Raw genomic sequence first — 19,034 nt, 5'->3', positions numbered from 1 at the left:
AGGGTGGCATCACTTCCTGTTGGCAAAGCTCCCCACCCAGGGAAAGCCATCAGTGGGCGATGCCAGGTAGTCTAAGGCCCAGGTTGGCATCGGGGCAGGCAGAGAGGACCATCTCTTTGTGTGTGTGTCAAAGCAGTCACTCATAGACCCCCTCCTGCCCTGTCCCCTCCCCCCTCCCTTGGAGACCAGTACCTAGTCATTAAACCAGTTTATTTAGTTAGCTGGGTGTGGCGTGGTGTTGTACTAACTCACTACGCTTACTGTTCCATCCTATGACCAAGTGGCTCCACTCTCCGATTGATCAATGCCAGCAAGCGCTCTAAACAGTGCAGGGCTCTTACCAGGGCGTCAAAATAACCAATTTTATTTGTTTTGTTTCTCAGCAGGTCCACTTAGCCAGTCATTATTAGAGAACCATAATTTGGATTCATAACCGTAATGACATTATGATGTAATTACTAATTAGATTGAATTAAACATAAACAGAACAAGCCCAGAGACATGACAACATAAGGCGAGCAGAAAGAGAGAGAGAGTGAAAGTTGTCCTGAAACATGACAGTAAAAATAGCCTCCGCTCGCTTCTCATAGGAACAGGAAAGGCTTTAACATGAGAGCAGCAGTCACCTGACTGGGGGGGTTTAACTCACGCCAAGGAGGAGAACAGAAAAGGTGGTGTCTGGCTAGGGCAGGGTCGAGAGGTCATCCTGGCCGTTACTGTCAGAGACAACTCAGGTGTTTCCCGTAGTTCCGATCGTCACATCGTTCTTTCCTGTCTGACTCTGTGTGTGTGTGTGTGTGTGTGTGTGTGTGTGTGTGTGTGTGTGTGTGTGTGTGTGTGTGTGTGTGTGTGTGTGTGTGTGTGTGTGTGTGTGTGTGTGTGTGTGTGTGTGTGTGTGTGTGTGTGTGTGTGTGTGTGTGTGTGTGTGTGTGTGTGTGTGTGTACATACATGTGTGTGTTCTCATTGTGTCTGCTGATGATATGTTTAGATAAAGAAGGAGTGTAGCTACAGCGTCTACCCTAACGTGAAGCAGGGCGGTCCTAGCCCATGTGTCTGTGTCCGTGGCCATGTTTTCTCTGGGTCACCCTGCCTGGCCTGTCAGCCCTCGGGCCGGCCTGGGTTTCCCACCACCTTGGCTGTGCCTCTGCAAGGTAAATATTTACAGAGATAAATCCGCTTCTCACTGAGGCCCTGGAGCCGATCCTGAGAGGGTACTTAACCCCTGTCCCCTGGGGCTAGTGATCATCTCGCATGGCGAGATGTGACCCGACTTCACACAGACTCCCTCCCTGCCTGCCTCCACATACACAGGCCTTGCTGGCCTGTTTTACGGGTCCAGACATTCAGCTCCCAGGCAAATAACAGGGTTGGGATCGTGCCACTGAAACACCCTCCCTGCGCTGGGCAGCTGCTTTAACAAGCACCCTGGTACAGTTTGACATGTAGCAGGACACCGTCTGAAAGTGCTAAGGGGACCAGAGGACTGGGGTGACCAGGTGGAAAGGTCTGAAGGTTGAACACACACACACACACACACACACACACACACACACACACACACACACACACACACACACACACACACACACACACACACACACACACACACACACACACACACACACACACACACACACACACACACACACACACACACACACACACACACACACACACACAAACACACACACACACACACACACACACACACACACACACACACACACACACACACACACACACACACACACACACACCTTGCTTCCTCTCTGTCTTTACAGCCATCAGTATTTACAGTCAGGAGTCAGTTTAACAAAAAAAAAACTCCATATTTACTGTGGAGTTTCATTGAGTGTAAAGGCCAGGTTTGTGGTACCCACAAAGCACCTCTACCTTCCTTCCTGTAAAATGTTATGCCACACAGCTACTGCTGAGCATGGATCCAAAGGGGCTTTTATACACTTCTAATCCTTAAGATTAGGGGGGTTCAACTAAACTAACATATGGAATTGTTTTAAGATGGTCATACCAATGCTCATTTAGCTATTTGATTTGGAATTGTAGGACCACTTTAGGTATAACAAAATAGTATGAACAAATTATTTGATGAAACATTGAATTTGGCCTTACTGCTATTAGCCCATAGAAACGCATTGATTAACAGATTCATAAATGGAAAAACACAGTTGAAAAATAAATCAAAAGGAAGTTTGTTTGAAAGTGTCTGTCCTATATCTGAGAGATATAAGAAATCTCAGGAAATTTTTATTTTATTTTTGGCACTGAACAGTATCCATATATACAGTTCCAGTCAAAAGTTTGGACACGTACTCATTCAAGGTTTTTCTTTATTTTTACTATTTTCTTCATTGTAGAATAATATTGAAGACATCAAAACTATGAAATAACACATATGGAATCATGTAGTAACCAAAAAAGTGTTAAACAAATATAAAAAATATTTTCTATTTGAGATTCTTCAAAGTAGCCACCCTTTGCCTTGATGACAGCTTTGCACACTCTTGGCATGTGTGGTTCCCACTGTGAAGCTGCTTTTCCTTCACTCTGCGGTCCAACTCATCCCAAATCATCTCAATTGGGTTGAGGTTGGGAAACTGTGGGGGCCAGGTCATCTGATGCAGTCCTGTTGAAAAACAAATTATAGTCCCTGCTGTGGTAGCTATGCAGGTTAAGTGTGCCTTGAATTCTAAATAAATAAATCACTGACAATGTCAACAGCAAAGCACCCCCACACCATAACACCTCCTCCTCCATGCTTTACGGTGGGAAATACACATGCGGAGATCATCCGTTCACCCACACCGCGTCTCACAAAGACGCAGCGGTAATAACCAAAAATCTCCAATTTGGACTCCAGACCAAAGGACAAATTTCCACCGGTCTAATGTCCATTGCTCATGTTTCTTGGCCCAAGCAAGTCTCTTCTTATTATTGGTGTCCTTTTCAGTAGGTCCTATGATTAAGTGTAGTCTGGCCCAGGGGTGTGAAGGTGAACGGAAAGGCTGGAGCAACGAACCGCCCTTGCTGTCTCTGCCTGGCCGGTTTCCCCTCTCTCCACTGGGATTCTCTGCCTCTACCCCTATTACAGGGGCTGAGTCACTGGCTTACTGGTTTTCTTCCATGCCGTCCCTGGGGGGGGGGGGGGGGGGGGGGGGGTGCGTCACTTGAGTAGGTTGAGTCACTGACGTGGTCTTCCTGTCTGGGTTGGCGCCCCCCCTTGGGTTGTGCCGTGGCGGAGATCTTTGTGGGCTATACTCAGCCTTGTGTCGGGATGGTAAGTTGGTGGTTGGAGATATCCCTCCAGTGGTGTGGGGGCTGTGCTTTGGCAAAGTGGGTGGGGTTATATCCTACCTGTTTGGCCCTGTCCGGGGGTTTCATGGGATGGGGCCACAGTGTCTCCTGACCCCTCCTGTCTCAGCCTCCGGTATTTATCCTGCAGTAGTTTATGTGTCGGGGGGCTAGGGTCAGTCTGTCACATCTGGAGTATTTCTCTTGTCTTTTCCGGTGTCCTGTGTGAATTTAGATATGCTCTCTCTAATTCTCTCTTTTTCTCTTTCTTTCTTTCTTTCTCTCTCTCGGAGGACCTGAGCCCTAGGACCATGCCTCAGGACTACCTGGCTTGATGACTCCTTGCTGTCCCCAGTCCACCTGGCCGTGCTGCTGCTCCAGTTCCAACTGTTCTGCCTGCGGCTATGGAACCCTGACCTGTTCACCGGACGTGCTACCTGTCCCAGACCTGCTGTCCCAGACCTGCTGGAACCCTGACCTGTTCACCGGACGTGCTACCTGTCCCAGACCTGCTGTTTTCAACTCTCTAGAGACAGCAGGAGCGGTAGAGATACTCTCAAAGATCGGCTATGAAAAAGCCAACTGACACTTACTCTTGTGTTACTGACTTGTTGCACCCTCGACAACTACTATGATTATTATTATTTGACCATGCTGGTCATTTATGAACATCTTGGCCATGTGCTGTTATAATCTCCACCCGGCACAGCCAGAAGAGGACTGGCCACCCCTCATAGCCTGGTTTCTCTCTAGGTTTCTTCCTAGGTTTTGGCCTTTCTAGGGAGTTTTTCCTAGCCACCGTGCTTCTACACCTGTTTGGGTTTTAGGCTGGGTTTCTGTACAGCACTTTGAGATATCAGCTGATGTAAGAAGGGCTATATAAATACATTTGATTTGATTTGATTTGACTTTAGTGGTGCTTTCTTTGCAGCAATTCGACCATGAAGGCCTGATTCACAGTCTCCTCTGAACAGTTGATGTTGAGATGTGTCTGTTACTTGAACTCTGTGAAGCATTTATTTGGGCTGCAATTTCTTAGGCTGGTAACTCTAATGAACTTATCCTCTGAAGCAGAGGTAACTCTGGGTCTTCCTTTCCTGTGGCGAACCTCATGAGAGCCAGTCATGAGAGCCAGTTTCATCATAGCGCTTGATGGTTTTTGCGACTGCACTTGAAGAAACTTTCAAAGTTCTTGAAATGTTCTGTATTGACTGACCTTCATGTCTTAAAGTAATGATGGACTGTCATTTCCCTTTGCTTATTTAAACTCTGTTCTTGCCATAATATGGGCTTGGTATTTTACCAAATAGGGCTATCTTCTGTTTACCACAAATTTACTTTTAACAAGGCACACCTGTTAATTGAAATGCATTCCAGGTGACTACCACATGAAGCTGGTTGAGAGAATGCCAATAGTGTGCAAAGCTGTCATCAAGGAAAAGGGTGGCTATTTTGAAGATTCTCAAATATAACATATATTCTGATTTGTTTAACACTTTTTTGGTTACTACATGATTCCATATATGTTATTTCATAGTTTTGATGTCTTCACTATTATTCTACAATGTAGAAAATAGTAAAAAATAGAAAGAGAAACCCTTGAATGAGTAGGTGTGTCCAAACCATTGACTGCTACTGTTCAGACACTAAAGACAGAGGTTTGCAGATAGGTGGTACCGACTTCAGATGAGTCCCGTTCAGACGCTACAGACAGAGGTTTGCAGATAGTTGGTACCGACTTCAGATGAGTCCCGTTCAGACGCTACAGATACTTTTATGAGAAGACCAACTTTCAGGTTGTCTCCTGGTCTAACAAACACTCCTATAGCTTGGCCACCATCCACCGCAGATGCAGAAGGCCGCCATTGGTGCATTGAGACGCAGCCCATGCAAAGCAAAACAGATCTCTCTAGCTTAAACAGACGGATTTTGATGGCGGTTGTTTTATTATGCTAATTCGATTTCCACAGGGGCGCGGAGGTTGGGTTAACAGTTTTGACAAGGGAAAAGTCCATAAATAACATTTGTCCCTTGTTATTCCAGAAATATAGAAGTCAATGGAGCAAATTACAACTGTTGCCGGGAGGGAAGTAAAGCATATGTGCAACATTAAATGGGTTCCTTCCACCAAAAGCCTCAATCTCTGCAACCACATATAGTAGTTCCACAGTTTATTCCCGAGACTTTCAAGGAAAAAAAAACAGAAGCCTTTTTAAAAATGGCTACTTTTCACAGTAGCAATTACGCAAGCCACTGTTCCTGTGGAGAGGCGGTGATGGAACACTGGGCTAATAGGCCGCGGCATTCCCAAAAGAACAGGGTCTTCCCAAAGAGAGAGAGAGAGAGAGAATGGGTCAGCCTCTCCAAACTCCCATGAAGACTTAAAAGAGAATTTCACTGTTGTCTGTCTGTGTCATCAGTGGGCGAACCTCTCTCTCTCCCTCCTTCCCTCTTCCACTGAAGTTTATCTTTCTTCCTGTCTTTCATCAGGGAGGTTATTAAACCCTCTGCGGAGCTTACTGATGTCTAATTACACCAACAGTCAACAAAGGAGAGATTGGAGGAGGAGAACCTGAGATGAAAACACACAGCTGGACAGCGCCATGTTATTAGAATTCTTTAAGCAATAATGTTAACTTGGTCAGTCTTTTAGCGAGTGGCTAATGACTGGCCTGGGTAATGACAGGTCTGAAGCCAGGAGCGGCTAGCCTGCAGTGATTCTCCTCTTGGATTGTCGTTAAAGGGCCAAGCCCGGCTTCCATTATGCCCCAAACCCCAAATGACCTTTAAAGGTATCGTATTGTTCTTCTTCTGTCTCGTTTCCAGTACAGTACAAACTTTTCCCCTCTCAAAGCAAGGCAGCGTGTACAGTATGTTCTGCTTGTGTTATTCTAGGGCAACTAATGCCAAGAGGACGCAGTTAACTGCCAAAATAAAGGAATCACCAACATAAAGTGTCTTAATAGGGCGTTGGGCCACCACGAGCCAGAACAGCTTCAATGGACCTTGGCATAGATTCTACAAGTGTCTGGAACTCTACTGGAGGGATGTGACACCATTATTCCACGAGAATTTCCATAATTTGGTGTTTTGTCGACGGTGATGGAAAACACTGTCTCATGCGCCCGCTCAAGAACCTCCCATAAGGGTTAAGATCTGGTGAAACACACACACACACACACACACACACACAACACACACACACACACACACACACACACACACACACACACACACACACACACACACACACACACACACACACACACACACACACACACACACACACACACACACACACACACACACACACACACACACACACACACACACACACTTAAACCCCCTATGCTCCTTTGAGACCCCTCTTTCACTACAGTCCCTGGTTCGAATCCATGCTGTATCACATCCGGCCGTGATTGGGAGTCCCATAGGGCAACGCACAATTGACCCAGCGTCGTCTGGGTTTGGCTGGGGTAGACCTTCATTGTAAATAAGAATTTGTTCTTAACTGACATGCCTAGTTAAATAAAGGTTAAATAAAAACATTTTAAAAAATTCAAAGTCACTGAGATCTCTTCTTCTAGCCATGGTAACCATAATAATGGGCAACTGTGCGTTTTATACATGAGAGTAAATGTATCCCTCATTTACTAAAGTGTTTCCTTTATTTTGGCAGTTACCTGTATAACATGAGACCATGTTTATGTTCCAATATCCATACTTGCATACCACTTAGAATGAAGCAATGTATTGTGGGTATGTGGTATGCTAGTGTAAGCCTCTGACTTGTCTGTGGGCGTGTTGTATTCTGAAGCATACTATATTCTGGTGGCTATGCTACATTGATTTATTGATGTGAATTGTAAACTGTAAAGGGACAATGTTGGTCCCAACAGATGCTAAACAATGAAGCACTGTCCCTATTTGTTTTTCTCTCAGAGCAGCACAGAGGAAGAATGCTTCAACCATCCATTCATCCATCCATTCATTCATCCTTCCTCTCTTCCTCAGAGCCTGTGAAGTGAGTGAGTGATGGGGTATTGGAACCATATGCCTCATAAGTCCTCCTCATCATAACCACGGCGATAGACATTGCTGCTGTCGCAAGGGCCTCGCAACTTCCTGCGCAGGATCTAAATATTTACACTCTAGACATCCCAAGTGGCGAGGCAGAGAGGGATTGATGTTTTGGGTTACATAAAGTCCAATCCTTTAGGACACATTGGTTCAACAGATTGTCATCATAAGCTGGAGCACCAGCAGACTGGTCTGGGCCTGGGAGGCAGTTCAGTTCTGTTCTATTCTGCTCTGCTCTATTCTGTTCTATTCTTCTCTGTTCTGTTCTGTCTGTTCCATTCTGTTATATTCTGCTCTGTTCTATTCTATTCTATTCTGTTCTGTTCTGTTCTGCTCTGTTCTGCTCTGTTCTGTTCTGCTCTGTTCTGCTCTGTTTTATTCTGCTCTGTTCATTCTGCTCTGTTTTATTCTGCTCTGTTTTATTCTTCTCTGCTCTGTTCTATTCTGCTCTGTTCTATTCTGCTCTGTTCTATTCTGTTCTGCTCTATTCTGCTTTATTCTGTTCTGTTCTGCTCTGCTCTGTTCATTCTGCTCTGTTCTGTTCTATTCTGCTCTGTTTTATTCTGCTCTGTTTCATTCTTCTCTATTCTGCTCTGCTCTGTTCATTCTGCTCTGTTTTATTCTGCTCTGTTCTATTCTGCTTGTTCTATTCTGCTCTGTTCTATTCTGCTCTGTTCTATTCTGCTCTGTTCTATTCTGCTCTGTTCTATTCTGTTCTGCTCTATTCTGCTTTATTCTGTTCTGCTCTGTTCTGTTCTGCTTTATTATATTCTGCTCTATTCTGTTCTATTCTGTTCTGCTCTATTCTGTTCTATTCTGCTCTGTTCTGTTCTGTTCTGCTCTGTTCTATTCTGTTCTGCTCTGTTCTGTTCTGCTCTTTTCTAAAGGTCTTTATCTAATGGACACTGCACAACTGAGAAGAGCATGGTTATAATGTACTAGAACTCGAATCCTACTCCTTACAGGCTACAATAAGAATGGATGGTTTGTGTGATAAACTGTACTCTGTATGTACATACATATGTACAGAGATGGAACCACAAACTCATAACTTCAGGTTCCCAGGGAAACAGTGATTGCTGCTGAGAGGACTATCCTGGTTAAATAAAGCTGAACTAACTTCCCACACCCCACAGTATGTTGTGTTGGGGGAAAGGAAGAAACTGTAGAGCTCCTGATTGGCATCATCCAACAACATCTCTAGCCTTTAGATGGTATCGCCTTCAAAACAGATGACGTGAAAACGAGGTGGTGAGGGAAATCACTTTCATTGTAACGCCAACGGTTAAGAAGCTAAGTAGCTGACCCCGTGGCACTGGCCATGAAGGCTTAATGTTAGCCCGGTCCTCATCCATCAAATTAGGGCTGGGATCCGGCAGATATTAGCCACAAAGCCCTCTGAAACCGCGGCTCTTCCTGCTGTAAAATCACTGGGATCCTCCCTCACAAGGACAGCTTTATGTTCGGCAAAGGCTAACATTATGCTAACGTTATGAAACGGCCAGGGGTGAAGGCAGAATTGGTAGCTGGATTAGAGCCTAATTGAATTGACCTGTTCATAACATCAGCCGCTAAGTACGGAGGGGGGAGTGGGGCTGAGGGAAGGTACTGTAAAGTGTACTCTCGAATGATGAGGTCATGCATCTAGGGATAGTTTCTCTCGCTCTCTGTCTCTCTTTTTTTTCTCATTTGGAGAGCTGCCACTGATGTCCCCATCAATGACAGCACACCTCACCACATTACACTGAAACCCGGGGCAGCGAGAGCTTCCCTGCTCGGCTTGGAGGTGTTTGGATATTGTAATGGGCTCTGTGTGATGTTGTGACGCTGTGCTCTGTGTGATGTTGTGATGTTGTGGGCTGGATGTTGTCTGGTGTGATGTTGTGATGTTGTGGGTGTGATTTTGTGATGTTATGGGGCAGTTGTACGGTGCGGTTGGGTTTGATTGATGTTGTTACGGTAATAAATATGAACACATCCAAAATTTTCCAATACTGAATTGAGCAAAAATTCACACACCGGTACACCCTTTTCACACTACGGAGCTGTGATGAACTGGCCTGGTTACATATTCATCATAAAAGGGTGGGTGTTGAACAGACTATGGACACACCTGCTGGGCTGGGGCCCCTGGAGCCTCCTTCCTGGGGCTGCGTAGGGCGGTTGCGGTTCTTGTTGCGGTTCTTGTTGGTGGAGCGGGCGGTGCGGATGTGCACCTCGCTGACTTTAAAGAAGGCCACCATGAAGGGTTGCTTCTCCAGCCCTCCGTCACGCCCCACTAGTCCCGCCTCCTTGGAGCTGATGCTCCGCCCTGTTCCACAGAAAAGAGGAGCCGTCAATCACTTGGACATACTGAATGTGCTACAGTTTACTAAACATAGCCTACAAGGGAGAGTATCATACACCTTACACATATATTCTTGTGAAACATTTCTGCATTTGTCCTTTGATGGATGTTTAGTGTTCATTACGTATCAAATAGTTGACTTGCAAACATAACCTTTCCATTTCAGCATTGTGACAAGCCTAAAAAAGCCCCACTGTTCAGTATCGACTATTGTTTTCATTTCAAGATGAAAATTCTAAATTTAGTTAGCATGTTTCCAAAGTTTAACTGTTAGCATGTTTGCAAAGTTAGCCGTTAGCAAAATATTTCTAATGTTAGCTGTTAGCATGGTGCTCACCGCTGCTGGTCTCCACTCTGATCTGGAGGCCCAGGTTGTAGTGAGGACTCATCACCCACAAGTTACTGGTGGACAGGATGTCAAACTCCAGCCAGCCCTCCTCGGCTGCCCACAGCCTGCGAGACTCCAGCAAGAACAGGTCCGCCTCCCTGGATGCACAGTCACAACAAGCAGCCATGACTGGGGGCCAGCAGCTTTCCCATCTTTACAGAAGTATACATTAAACACTGGTACTCTACCATAACAGATACTATAGTATATGTCAGTATGACTTTCATGTTTTCTTACAGCCTACATTCAGGGATTTTGGCACTGTACACTATGAAGATGATCCCTCTCTAATCCCTATACTGTATGGACCTACACTGAGTGGACAAAACATTAAGAACACCTGTTTTATTTCATGACAGACTGACCAGTTGAATCCAGGTGAAACCTATTGATGTCACTTGTTAAATCCACTTCAATCAGTGTAGATTAAGGGGAGGAGACTGGTTAAAACATTATTTTTAAGCCTTGAGACAATTGATTGCGTATGTGTGCCATTCAGTGTGTGAATGGTCAAGACAAAATATTTAAGTGCCTTTGAATCAGGCATGGTATTAGGTGCCAAGTGCACCAGTTTGTCAAGAACTGCAACGCTGCTGGGTTCGTAACATCACACCACCACCACTCCCCTCCCCGACCTTACCCTACCTTCCCCTCCCTATAACTGTAACTAGGTCTCAGGTGGAAAAGACAACCACAACCCGAGTCAGTGAGTGAGTGTGTGTGAGAGAGAGAGAGAGAGCAAGAGGAGAGAGAGGTTTGTCCCGTCCCCATTACTGTAATGACACAGCATGAGTCCGCTGGCCCCTCCCCGGGCCGCAGATCAAAGCCCCACAATCACCCAGGTGTTCCGGGAATGCCCCTGCAGTCATGCATCGGCAGCCCCTCGTTATTTCTCGTTAATGAGCCCTCCCTGAGGGCTTCCATATGAGGCCGTTCCCAGTGCCCCCCCCCCCAGGCCGTTCCTAGTGCCCCCCTCAGGGAGTTCACACATTGGGCGCAGCTTGGGTTCTGTGGGCCGGTGCTGAGTCATTCTGAATCGAGGCAGACATTTTAACACCCGTGTACCAGCAGGGGGTCCATCCGAGAGCCGTATGGGGGGCCGTGGCACTAAAGCCCTACTGTAAAGCCTCTAATTGACTACTTAAATGAATTGGAACAACGTCATAGGTCATACGTCAACGTTTTGTGTTTTTTTGTTCCAATAAATCTCCTTTGCTGGGCCTGTCAAACGAATGTAGTTAAAAATGCAGCATATCTGGCTGTTGTTTCGATGGCTTGTCCTGTTCTGACATACATTTAGCTTGAGACTGGTGACAAGACTTGGAAACAAAAGAATGGCCTCACAGTTCTCAAGAACACCATGTTAATTGGGTACTGAAAGATTGGGTGCTTTTGAGACATGATATGGAACTACACTACCAGTCAAAACTTTGGACACACCTACTCATTCAAGGGTTTTTCTTTATTTTTACTATTTTCTACATTGTAGCATAATAGTGAAGACATCAAAACTATGAAATAACACATATGGAATCACATAGTAACCAAAAAAGTATTAAACAAATCAAAATATATTTTATATTTGAGATTCTTCAAAGTAGCCACCCTTTGCCTTGATTTTCAGCTTTGCACACTCTTGGCATTGTCTCAACCAGCTTCACCTGGAATGCTTTTCCAACAGTCTTGAAGGAGTTCCCACATATGCTGAGCACTTGTTGGCTGCTTTTCCTTCACTCTGCGGTTCAATTCATCCCAAACCATCTCAATTGGGTTGAGATCAGGTGGTCATGGAGGCCAGGTCATCTGCTGCAGCACTCCATTACTCTCCTTCTTGGTCAAATAGCCCTTGCACAGCCTGGAGGTGTGTTGGGTCATTGTCCTGTTGAAAATCAAATGATAGTCCCACTAAGCGCAAACCAGATGGGATGGCATATCGCTGCAGAATGCTGTGGTAGCCATGCTGGTTAAGTGTGCCTTGAATTCAAAATAAATCACAGACAGTCTCACGAGCAAAGCACCCCCACACCATCACCACTCCTCCTCCATGCTTCACAGTGGAAACCACACATGTGGAGATCATCCCTTCACCTACTCTGCATCTCACAAAGACAAGGCAGTTGGAACCAAAATCTCAAATTTGGTCTCATCAGACCAAAGGACAGATTTCCACCGGTCTGATGTACATTGCTCGTGTTTCTTGGGGCAGAATGACAGATTTGTACCTTGTCAGCTCAGGGATTCAATCCAGCAACCTTTCAGTTACTGGCCCAATGCTCAAACCAAATCAAATCAAATTGTATTGGTCACATACACATGGTTAGCAGATGTTAATGTGAGTGTAGCGATATGCTTGTGCTTCTAGTTCTGACAGTGCAGTAATATCTAACAAGTAATCTAACAATTCCCCAACAACTACCTAATACACAAAAATCTAAAAGGGGTGAATGAGAATATGTACATATAAATATATGGATGAGCGACGGCCGAGCGGCATATACAAGGTTCAATATATAACCACTAGGCTACCTGCCTAGTGGTTATATAGTAATGTTATTTGGTAAGGAAACAAACACAAAGTGCCAAAGAAACCACCTCAATCAAGTAAATACTGCAGTATAAAACGCAACAGCTAATTCTGCAGCCTATTACTATAGCCAAGGGTCATAACAGAAGCCGGTAAACTGTAAACAAGGAGAACCCAGAGGTTGTAGACTCCCTGCTGACTTCGGATTTCAGAAGCAAGTTTTATATGACTTCAAGAACAACTACCAGAAACTTTACTCTCGCAGACGTATCCTTGTACATGTTTTTTTTGCCAATCTTGTAGCTTTTATGAAACTTCAGAAGATGTATTTTGGTATACAGTTGCACCTCTGTTCAGCCCTGCTTGCAAGCTTTCTCTACCCTGTGTACTTATTAAAGATTGGGAGCTATAATCAAAGCAATTACAACTTCCAAGACTTGAACCACTTACAAATGAATCTGTTTGTCAGCAAATGTGTTTTACAAGCTGCACAAGTATTTAGGATTTGCAAGCACAAAGCACAAAGCGATGTTCTCGGATAGCCCACAAACCAAGCTATAATTTGCCTAAAGGTAAACATCCTCCTACAATAATACAGTAATTGGATATATATGGCCCCTTTAATCTCTAAATATCTCGCAAAATAAAAGTCTTTGCCTGCGGGCAGCAGAGCACAAACCGCCTATTGTGAAGAGAATGTGGCAGACAAGATCCTCATGATATAGACATAGAAACGCTTTCACGAAAACAAGAATTGTCTTTATGATTTTAATTGAATCGAGGTCTTACAGACTTGTAAATGACCAGAAACATATACAGCAAACGTAAGAATACAAATGCACCATTTGTATTATTATGACATGAAGAAAACAGATGCCCATCTTACAAAGGCCTGGGCCAAAAAGCATTTGGGACATATTATGAGACTCTTAGTGTCACGTCCTGACCAGTAAAGGGGTTATTTGTTATTGTAGTTTGGTCAGGACGTGGCAGGGGGTGTTTGTGTTATGTGGTTCAGGGTTTGTTGGGATATGTATTTATGTAAGAGGGGTGTTTGTTTTATGTGTTCCGGGGTTTTTGGGTATTGTTCTATGTTTTGTATTTCTATGGTTTTTCTATGTTGAGTATTTCTTTGTTGGCCTGGTATGGCTCTCAATCAGGAACAGCTGTACATCGTTGTTGCTGATTGGGAGTCATACATACTTTTTTCACCTGTCTTTTGTGGGAAGTTGTTTTTGCATTGCTGTGTGTAGCCTGCAATACTGTGCGTCCGTTCGCTTTCTTGTTTTGTTATTTAAGTGTTCAATAAAAGTTCAAATGAGCACTCAACCCGCTGCGCCTTGGTCTACTACATACGACGACCGTTACACTTAGTGACTTTTCCTTAAAAAGTGCATCGATGAACTCAATGCAGAATCTTACATCGTCTCCTACTGTTTTCAAAATATCAATACCATCCAGCTATTTTATTGTCTGTTGTATCCGAGTGGGATGTCTCTCCCAGCAGCAACAATGTAAATGCTTACCGTGTTTTGGTGCTGCTCTTTTTGGGACTCTAAAGTCAGGCTATTTTGGTAAGGCAATGTGGTCATGCCTCATTCTAGAGAAAATACATGGCAGAAAACCAGAGCTACGCTACCTTGTAATCAATGTCTGGAGAAGTACGTGTAGCTAAGACTTTCCTCTGCACACAGTATACATTATCCCTCATCTCGATAAGCACAGGACTGACTAGGACAGAGTAGCAGTATACATTATCCCTCATCTAGACAAGCACAGGACTGACTAGGACAGAGTAGCAGTATACATTATCCCTCATCTCGACAAGCTCAGGACTGACTAGGAGGACAGAGTAGCAGTATACATTATCCCTCATCTCGACAAGCTCAGGACTGACTAGGACAGAGTAGCAGTATACATTATCCCTCATCTCGATAAGCACAGGACTGACTAGGACGGAGTAGCAGTATACATTATCCCTCATCTCGACAAGCTCAGGACTGACTAGGAGGACAGAGTAGCAGTACACATTATACCTCATCTCGATAAGCTCAGGACTGACTAGGAGGACAGAGTAGCAGTATACATTATCCCTCATCTCGACAAGCTCAGGACTGACTAGGAGAACGGAGTAGCAGGAGATTGGGATGGTCTGACATCACATCTCAGGGTTCACTTAGTCTTGTCAGGTATTGTATCGTCTAATAGTTCCTCCATATCATCCCAGTATTAGACAGATCACTAAGAGAAGCTGAACCATATCATCCCAGTATTAGACAGATCACTGGAAGAAGCTGAACCATATCATCCCAGTATTAGACAGATCACTGGAAGAAGCTGAACCATATCATCCCAGTATTAGACAGATCACTGGAAGAAGCTGAACCATATCATCCCAGTATTAGACAGATCACTAAGAGAAGCTGAACCATATCATCCCAGTATTAGACAGATCACTGGAAGAAGCTGAACCATATCATCCCAGTGTTAGACAGATCACTAAGAGAAGCTGAACCATATCATCCCAGTGTTAGATCACTGGAAGAAGCTGAACCATATCATCCCAGTGTTAGACAGATCACTGGAAGAAGCTGAACCATATCATCCCAGTGTTAGATCACTGGAAGAAGCTGAACCATATCATCCCAGTGTTAGACAGATCACTAAGAGAAGCTGAACCATATCATCCCAGTGTTAGATCACTGGAAGAAGCTGAACCATATCATCCCAGTGCTAGACAGATCACTGGGAGAAGCTGAACCATATCATCCCAGTGTTAGACAGATCACTGGGAGAAGGTGAACCATATCATCCCAGTATTAGATCACTGGGAGAATCTGAACCATATCATCCCAGTGCTAGACAGATCACTGGGAGAAGCTGAACCATATCATCCCAGTATTAGACAGATCACTAAGAGAAGCTGAACCATATCATCCCAGTATTAGACAGATCACTAAGAGAAGCTGAACCATATCATCCCAGTGTTAGACAGATCACTGAGAGAAGCTGAACCATATCATCCCAGTATTAGACAGATCACTAAGAGAAGCTGAACCATATCATCCCAGTGTTAGACAGATCACTAAGAGAAGCTGAACCATATCATCCCAGTATTAGATCACTGGGAGAATCTGAACCATGTGGAAAGCTGAGAGGATTCCAGAGTTCTGTCTTTGTCCTATATATGATTCTATGGAGGATTCTGCCTCAGCGGCACTCAAAAATACTATACATCTATATCAATCAATCACATTTTATTTGTCACCTGCCCTGAATACAACAGGTGTAGACTTTACTGTGAAACGCTTACTTACGAACCCTTTCCCAACAATGCAGAGTTAAAAAGTAAGAAAATGAGGAACAAAAAATACATATATAATAAAGAAAATAGTAACACAATATCTATACCTCAAAGTCACAACATTACCAAAAAAGTGTGTGGAGTCCTGCTCGTCAAACATTTCATTCCAAAATCATGGGCATTAATATGGTTCCCCCTTTGCTGCTATAACAGCCTCCACTCTTCTGGGAAGGCTTTCCACTAGATGTTGGAACATTGCTCCGGGGACTTCAGCTACAAAAGCATTACTATGGTCGGGCACAGATCTTGGACGATTAGGCCTGGCTCGCAGTCTACGTTCCAATTCATCCGAAAGGTGTTTGATGGGGTTGAGGTCAGGGCTCTGTGCAGGCCAGTTCTTCCACAAGGATCTCAACAAACCAGTTCTATGTGGACCTCTCTTTGTGCACGGGGGCATTGTCATGCTGAAACAGGAAAGTGCCTTCCCCAAACTGTTGCCCCAAAGTTGGAAGCACAGAATCATCTAGAATGTCATCATATGCAGCGTTAAGATTGCCCTTCACTGGAACTAAGGGGCCTATCCCGAACCATGAAAAATAGCCCCAGACCATTATTCCTCCTCCACCAAACTTTACAGTTGGCACTATTCATTGGTGCAGGTAGCATTCTCCTGGCATCCACCAAACCCAGATTCGTCCATTGGACTGACAGATGGTGAAGCGTGATTCATCACTCCAGAGAACGCGTTTCCACTGCTCCAGAGTCCAATGGCGGCGAGCTTTACACCACTCCAGCCAACGCTTGGCATTGCACATGGTGAACTTAGGCTTGTGTGCAGCTGCTCGGCCATGGAAACCCATTTCATGAAGCTCCCGATGTACAATTATTGTGCTGACATTGCTTCCCAGAGTCAGTTTGGAACTCGGTGGTGAGTGTTGCAACCGAGGACAGACAATTTGAAAGCGCTACGCACTTCAGCACTCGCCGGTCCCGTTCTGTGAGCTTGTGTGCCACGCGACTGAGCCGTTGTTGCTCCTAGATGTTTCCACTTCAAAATAACAGCACTTACAGTTGACCCGGGGCATACATTTGATGAAATTACTTGTTGGAAAGGTGGCATCCTATGACGGTGCCACGTTGAAAGTCACTGAGCTCTTCAGTAAGGCCATTCTACTGCCAATGTTTGTCAATTGATATTGCATGGCTTAGTGCTCGATGAAATATACACCTGACATAGCCAAATCCACTTATTTGAAGGGGTTTCTACATACTTGTGTATATATAGTGTATATACCATTACTGTGATAGCATGACTTCAACACTATAAAGCAGTACAACAAGCTAGCTCTGATATAAACCCATGTATATATCAATAGCAAGCAGCAAGCTATTAAACTGTGAAAAGGGCCTGATGAGATTATCCTATTGTCATCAGATTGACATGTAAGGACTGGACTGTGTGTGTGCAGTGTGTCTTACCTGTTGGGGTGCTCCTGCACCACTTGGTAGACGCTGAGCAGGAGGGTCTCGTTGATGACGACTTGGTTCGCACACTCCTTGTAGAGGCGTAACTCGGAGGCGGTGACGGTCTCGCCCTCGGGGATCTGGGACAGGTTGAACTTGAACTCTTTGTGGTGCATTCTGTGTGGCGACAGCTCTCTGTCATACTCCACTGGCAAACACACAGGGCAGAGACATAAGTTAGAGCCATACATGCGTACTGTACATCAGATTACCATATGTATATACAACATCATTGGGTAGAACTTCCTGAGACGCGCAACAGTCAAAACCAAGGAATTTAAATGAACAGGAGAGATACCTGACCGCAGGATGACTTTTGATGTTTCTTGTATCCCTACGCACCCATTCGTTTACAATGTACAATTAGTTTACAATGTACAATTCGTTTACATAGAGGCATAGTGTTGGGTTTCGTCCTTCAAAGTCTGCGGATGTAAACACGTGTTTCTTTAAAAAAAAACTGATTTTGAGTCGTCTAGCTAATGAGGCTACACACAGGATGTGCTGTGGGATGTTAGCATGGAGCTCAGCTAGCATAACAAACAGGCGTCGACCTGAAGAGGCCACACAACGATGTGCTGTGGGATGTTAGCATGGAGCTCAGCTAGCATAACAAACAGGCTTCGACCTGAAGAGGCCACACAAGGATGTGCTGTGGGATGTTAGCATGGAGCTCAGCTAGCATAACAAACAGGCGTCGACCTGAAGAGGCCACACAAGGATAGACGTTAACAGTAAAAATGACTTCCGCATGCAGTTAGTTACTTAGACGTTGTAAATATTCCTATGCAGTTAAGTGATTGATGGATATCTCATTCACAGACAACACTGAGGTTCCACCATAAAACGAGTTTCAAAGCATCACATTTAGACTAATAGGGTTGTGGCTTACTGTTTCCTTAAATAAATCCCCTGTTATTGTCTACAGTGAAAGCCCATGATTTCAGAGCTGTAAACTCGGTCTGTGTGTTCTAACGACCACTTCAGAGGCTACAAATTACAAAAACCAACTATTACCTCCCCACATAGCTTCCCTCTTTCAATTGCAACATGCGTTGCAATAATAATGTGTTCCCCAAGGAAATGGTTCCCATTTCGCTCTGAGACTTCCCCACAATAAAGCCACTTTCCCTGCAGTTCAATACAACACACAGAGAGAGAGAGAGAGAGAGAGAGAGAGAGAGAGGGAGAGAGAGGGAGAGAGAGGGGGGGAAAGAGAAAGAGAGAAAGGTTGAGGGGGAGGGAGAGAGAGAGAGAGGATGAAGCAATAACCACAGTGTGCCCCCAGCTTTCCTGCCTCTAACCATGCTCAGTCACACACAAACACACACACTTTCTCTCACCACACACACTATCACCAATTCACCATCACCCTCTAGTTCCCAGGGCTGGATTCACTGGCTGTGTGTTTTCTGCCACATCAGTACAAGGCCAGCCGGATGCCTCACAACTCAGTCTTGATGGAGTATCCTGTTCCACTCTTCCGCTCTGAACAGATTTCCATGCAGCAATCCCGTGTGAGATTCAGACATAGAGCCCACACTTCACCTCCGCCAC

At 44.8% G+C, this 19,034-nt stretch overlaps 1 protein-coding gene across 1 annotated transcript in view; it reads right to left on the bottom strand.

The window, feature by feature from the left end:
• The window catches only part of LOC115149905 (bone morphogenetic protein 7-like), a 58,580-nt gene that overhangs the window by 3,255 nt on the left and 36,291 nt on the right, over positions 1 to 19,034 (bottom strand). The window contains exons 2-4 of the mRNA XM_029692705.1: positions 17,433 to 17,625; positions 10,075 to 10,223; positions 9,504 to 9,701 (exon numbers count right to left, since the gene is read on the bottom strand). Coding sequence (XP_029548565.1) covers positions 9,504 to 9,701; positions 10,075 to 10,223; positions 17,433 to 17,625 — 540 coding nt within the window. The remainder of the gene's footprint in view (positions 1 to 9,503; positions 9,702 to 10,074; positions 10,224 to 17,432; positions 17,626 to 19,034) is intronic.

Source organism: Salmo trutta, chromosome 2, assembly GCF_901001165.1.
Source record: "Salmo trutta chromosome 2, fSalTru1.1, whole genome shotgun sequence".
Taxonomy (NCBI): domain Eukaryota; kingdom Metazoa; phylum Chordata; class Actinopteri; order Salmoniformes; family Salmonidae; genus Salmo; species Salmo trutta.
This window is presented reverse-complemented; position numbering and strand designations above follow the sequence as displayed.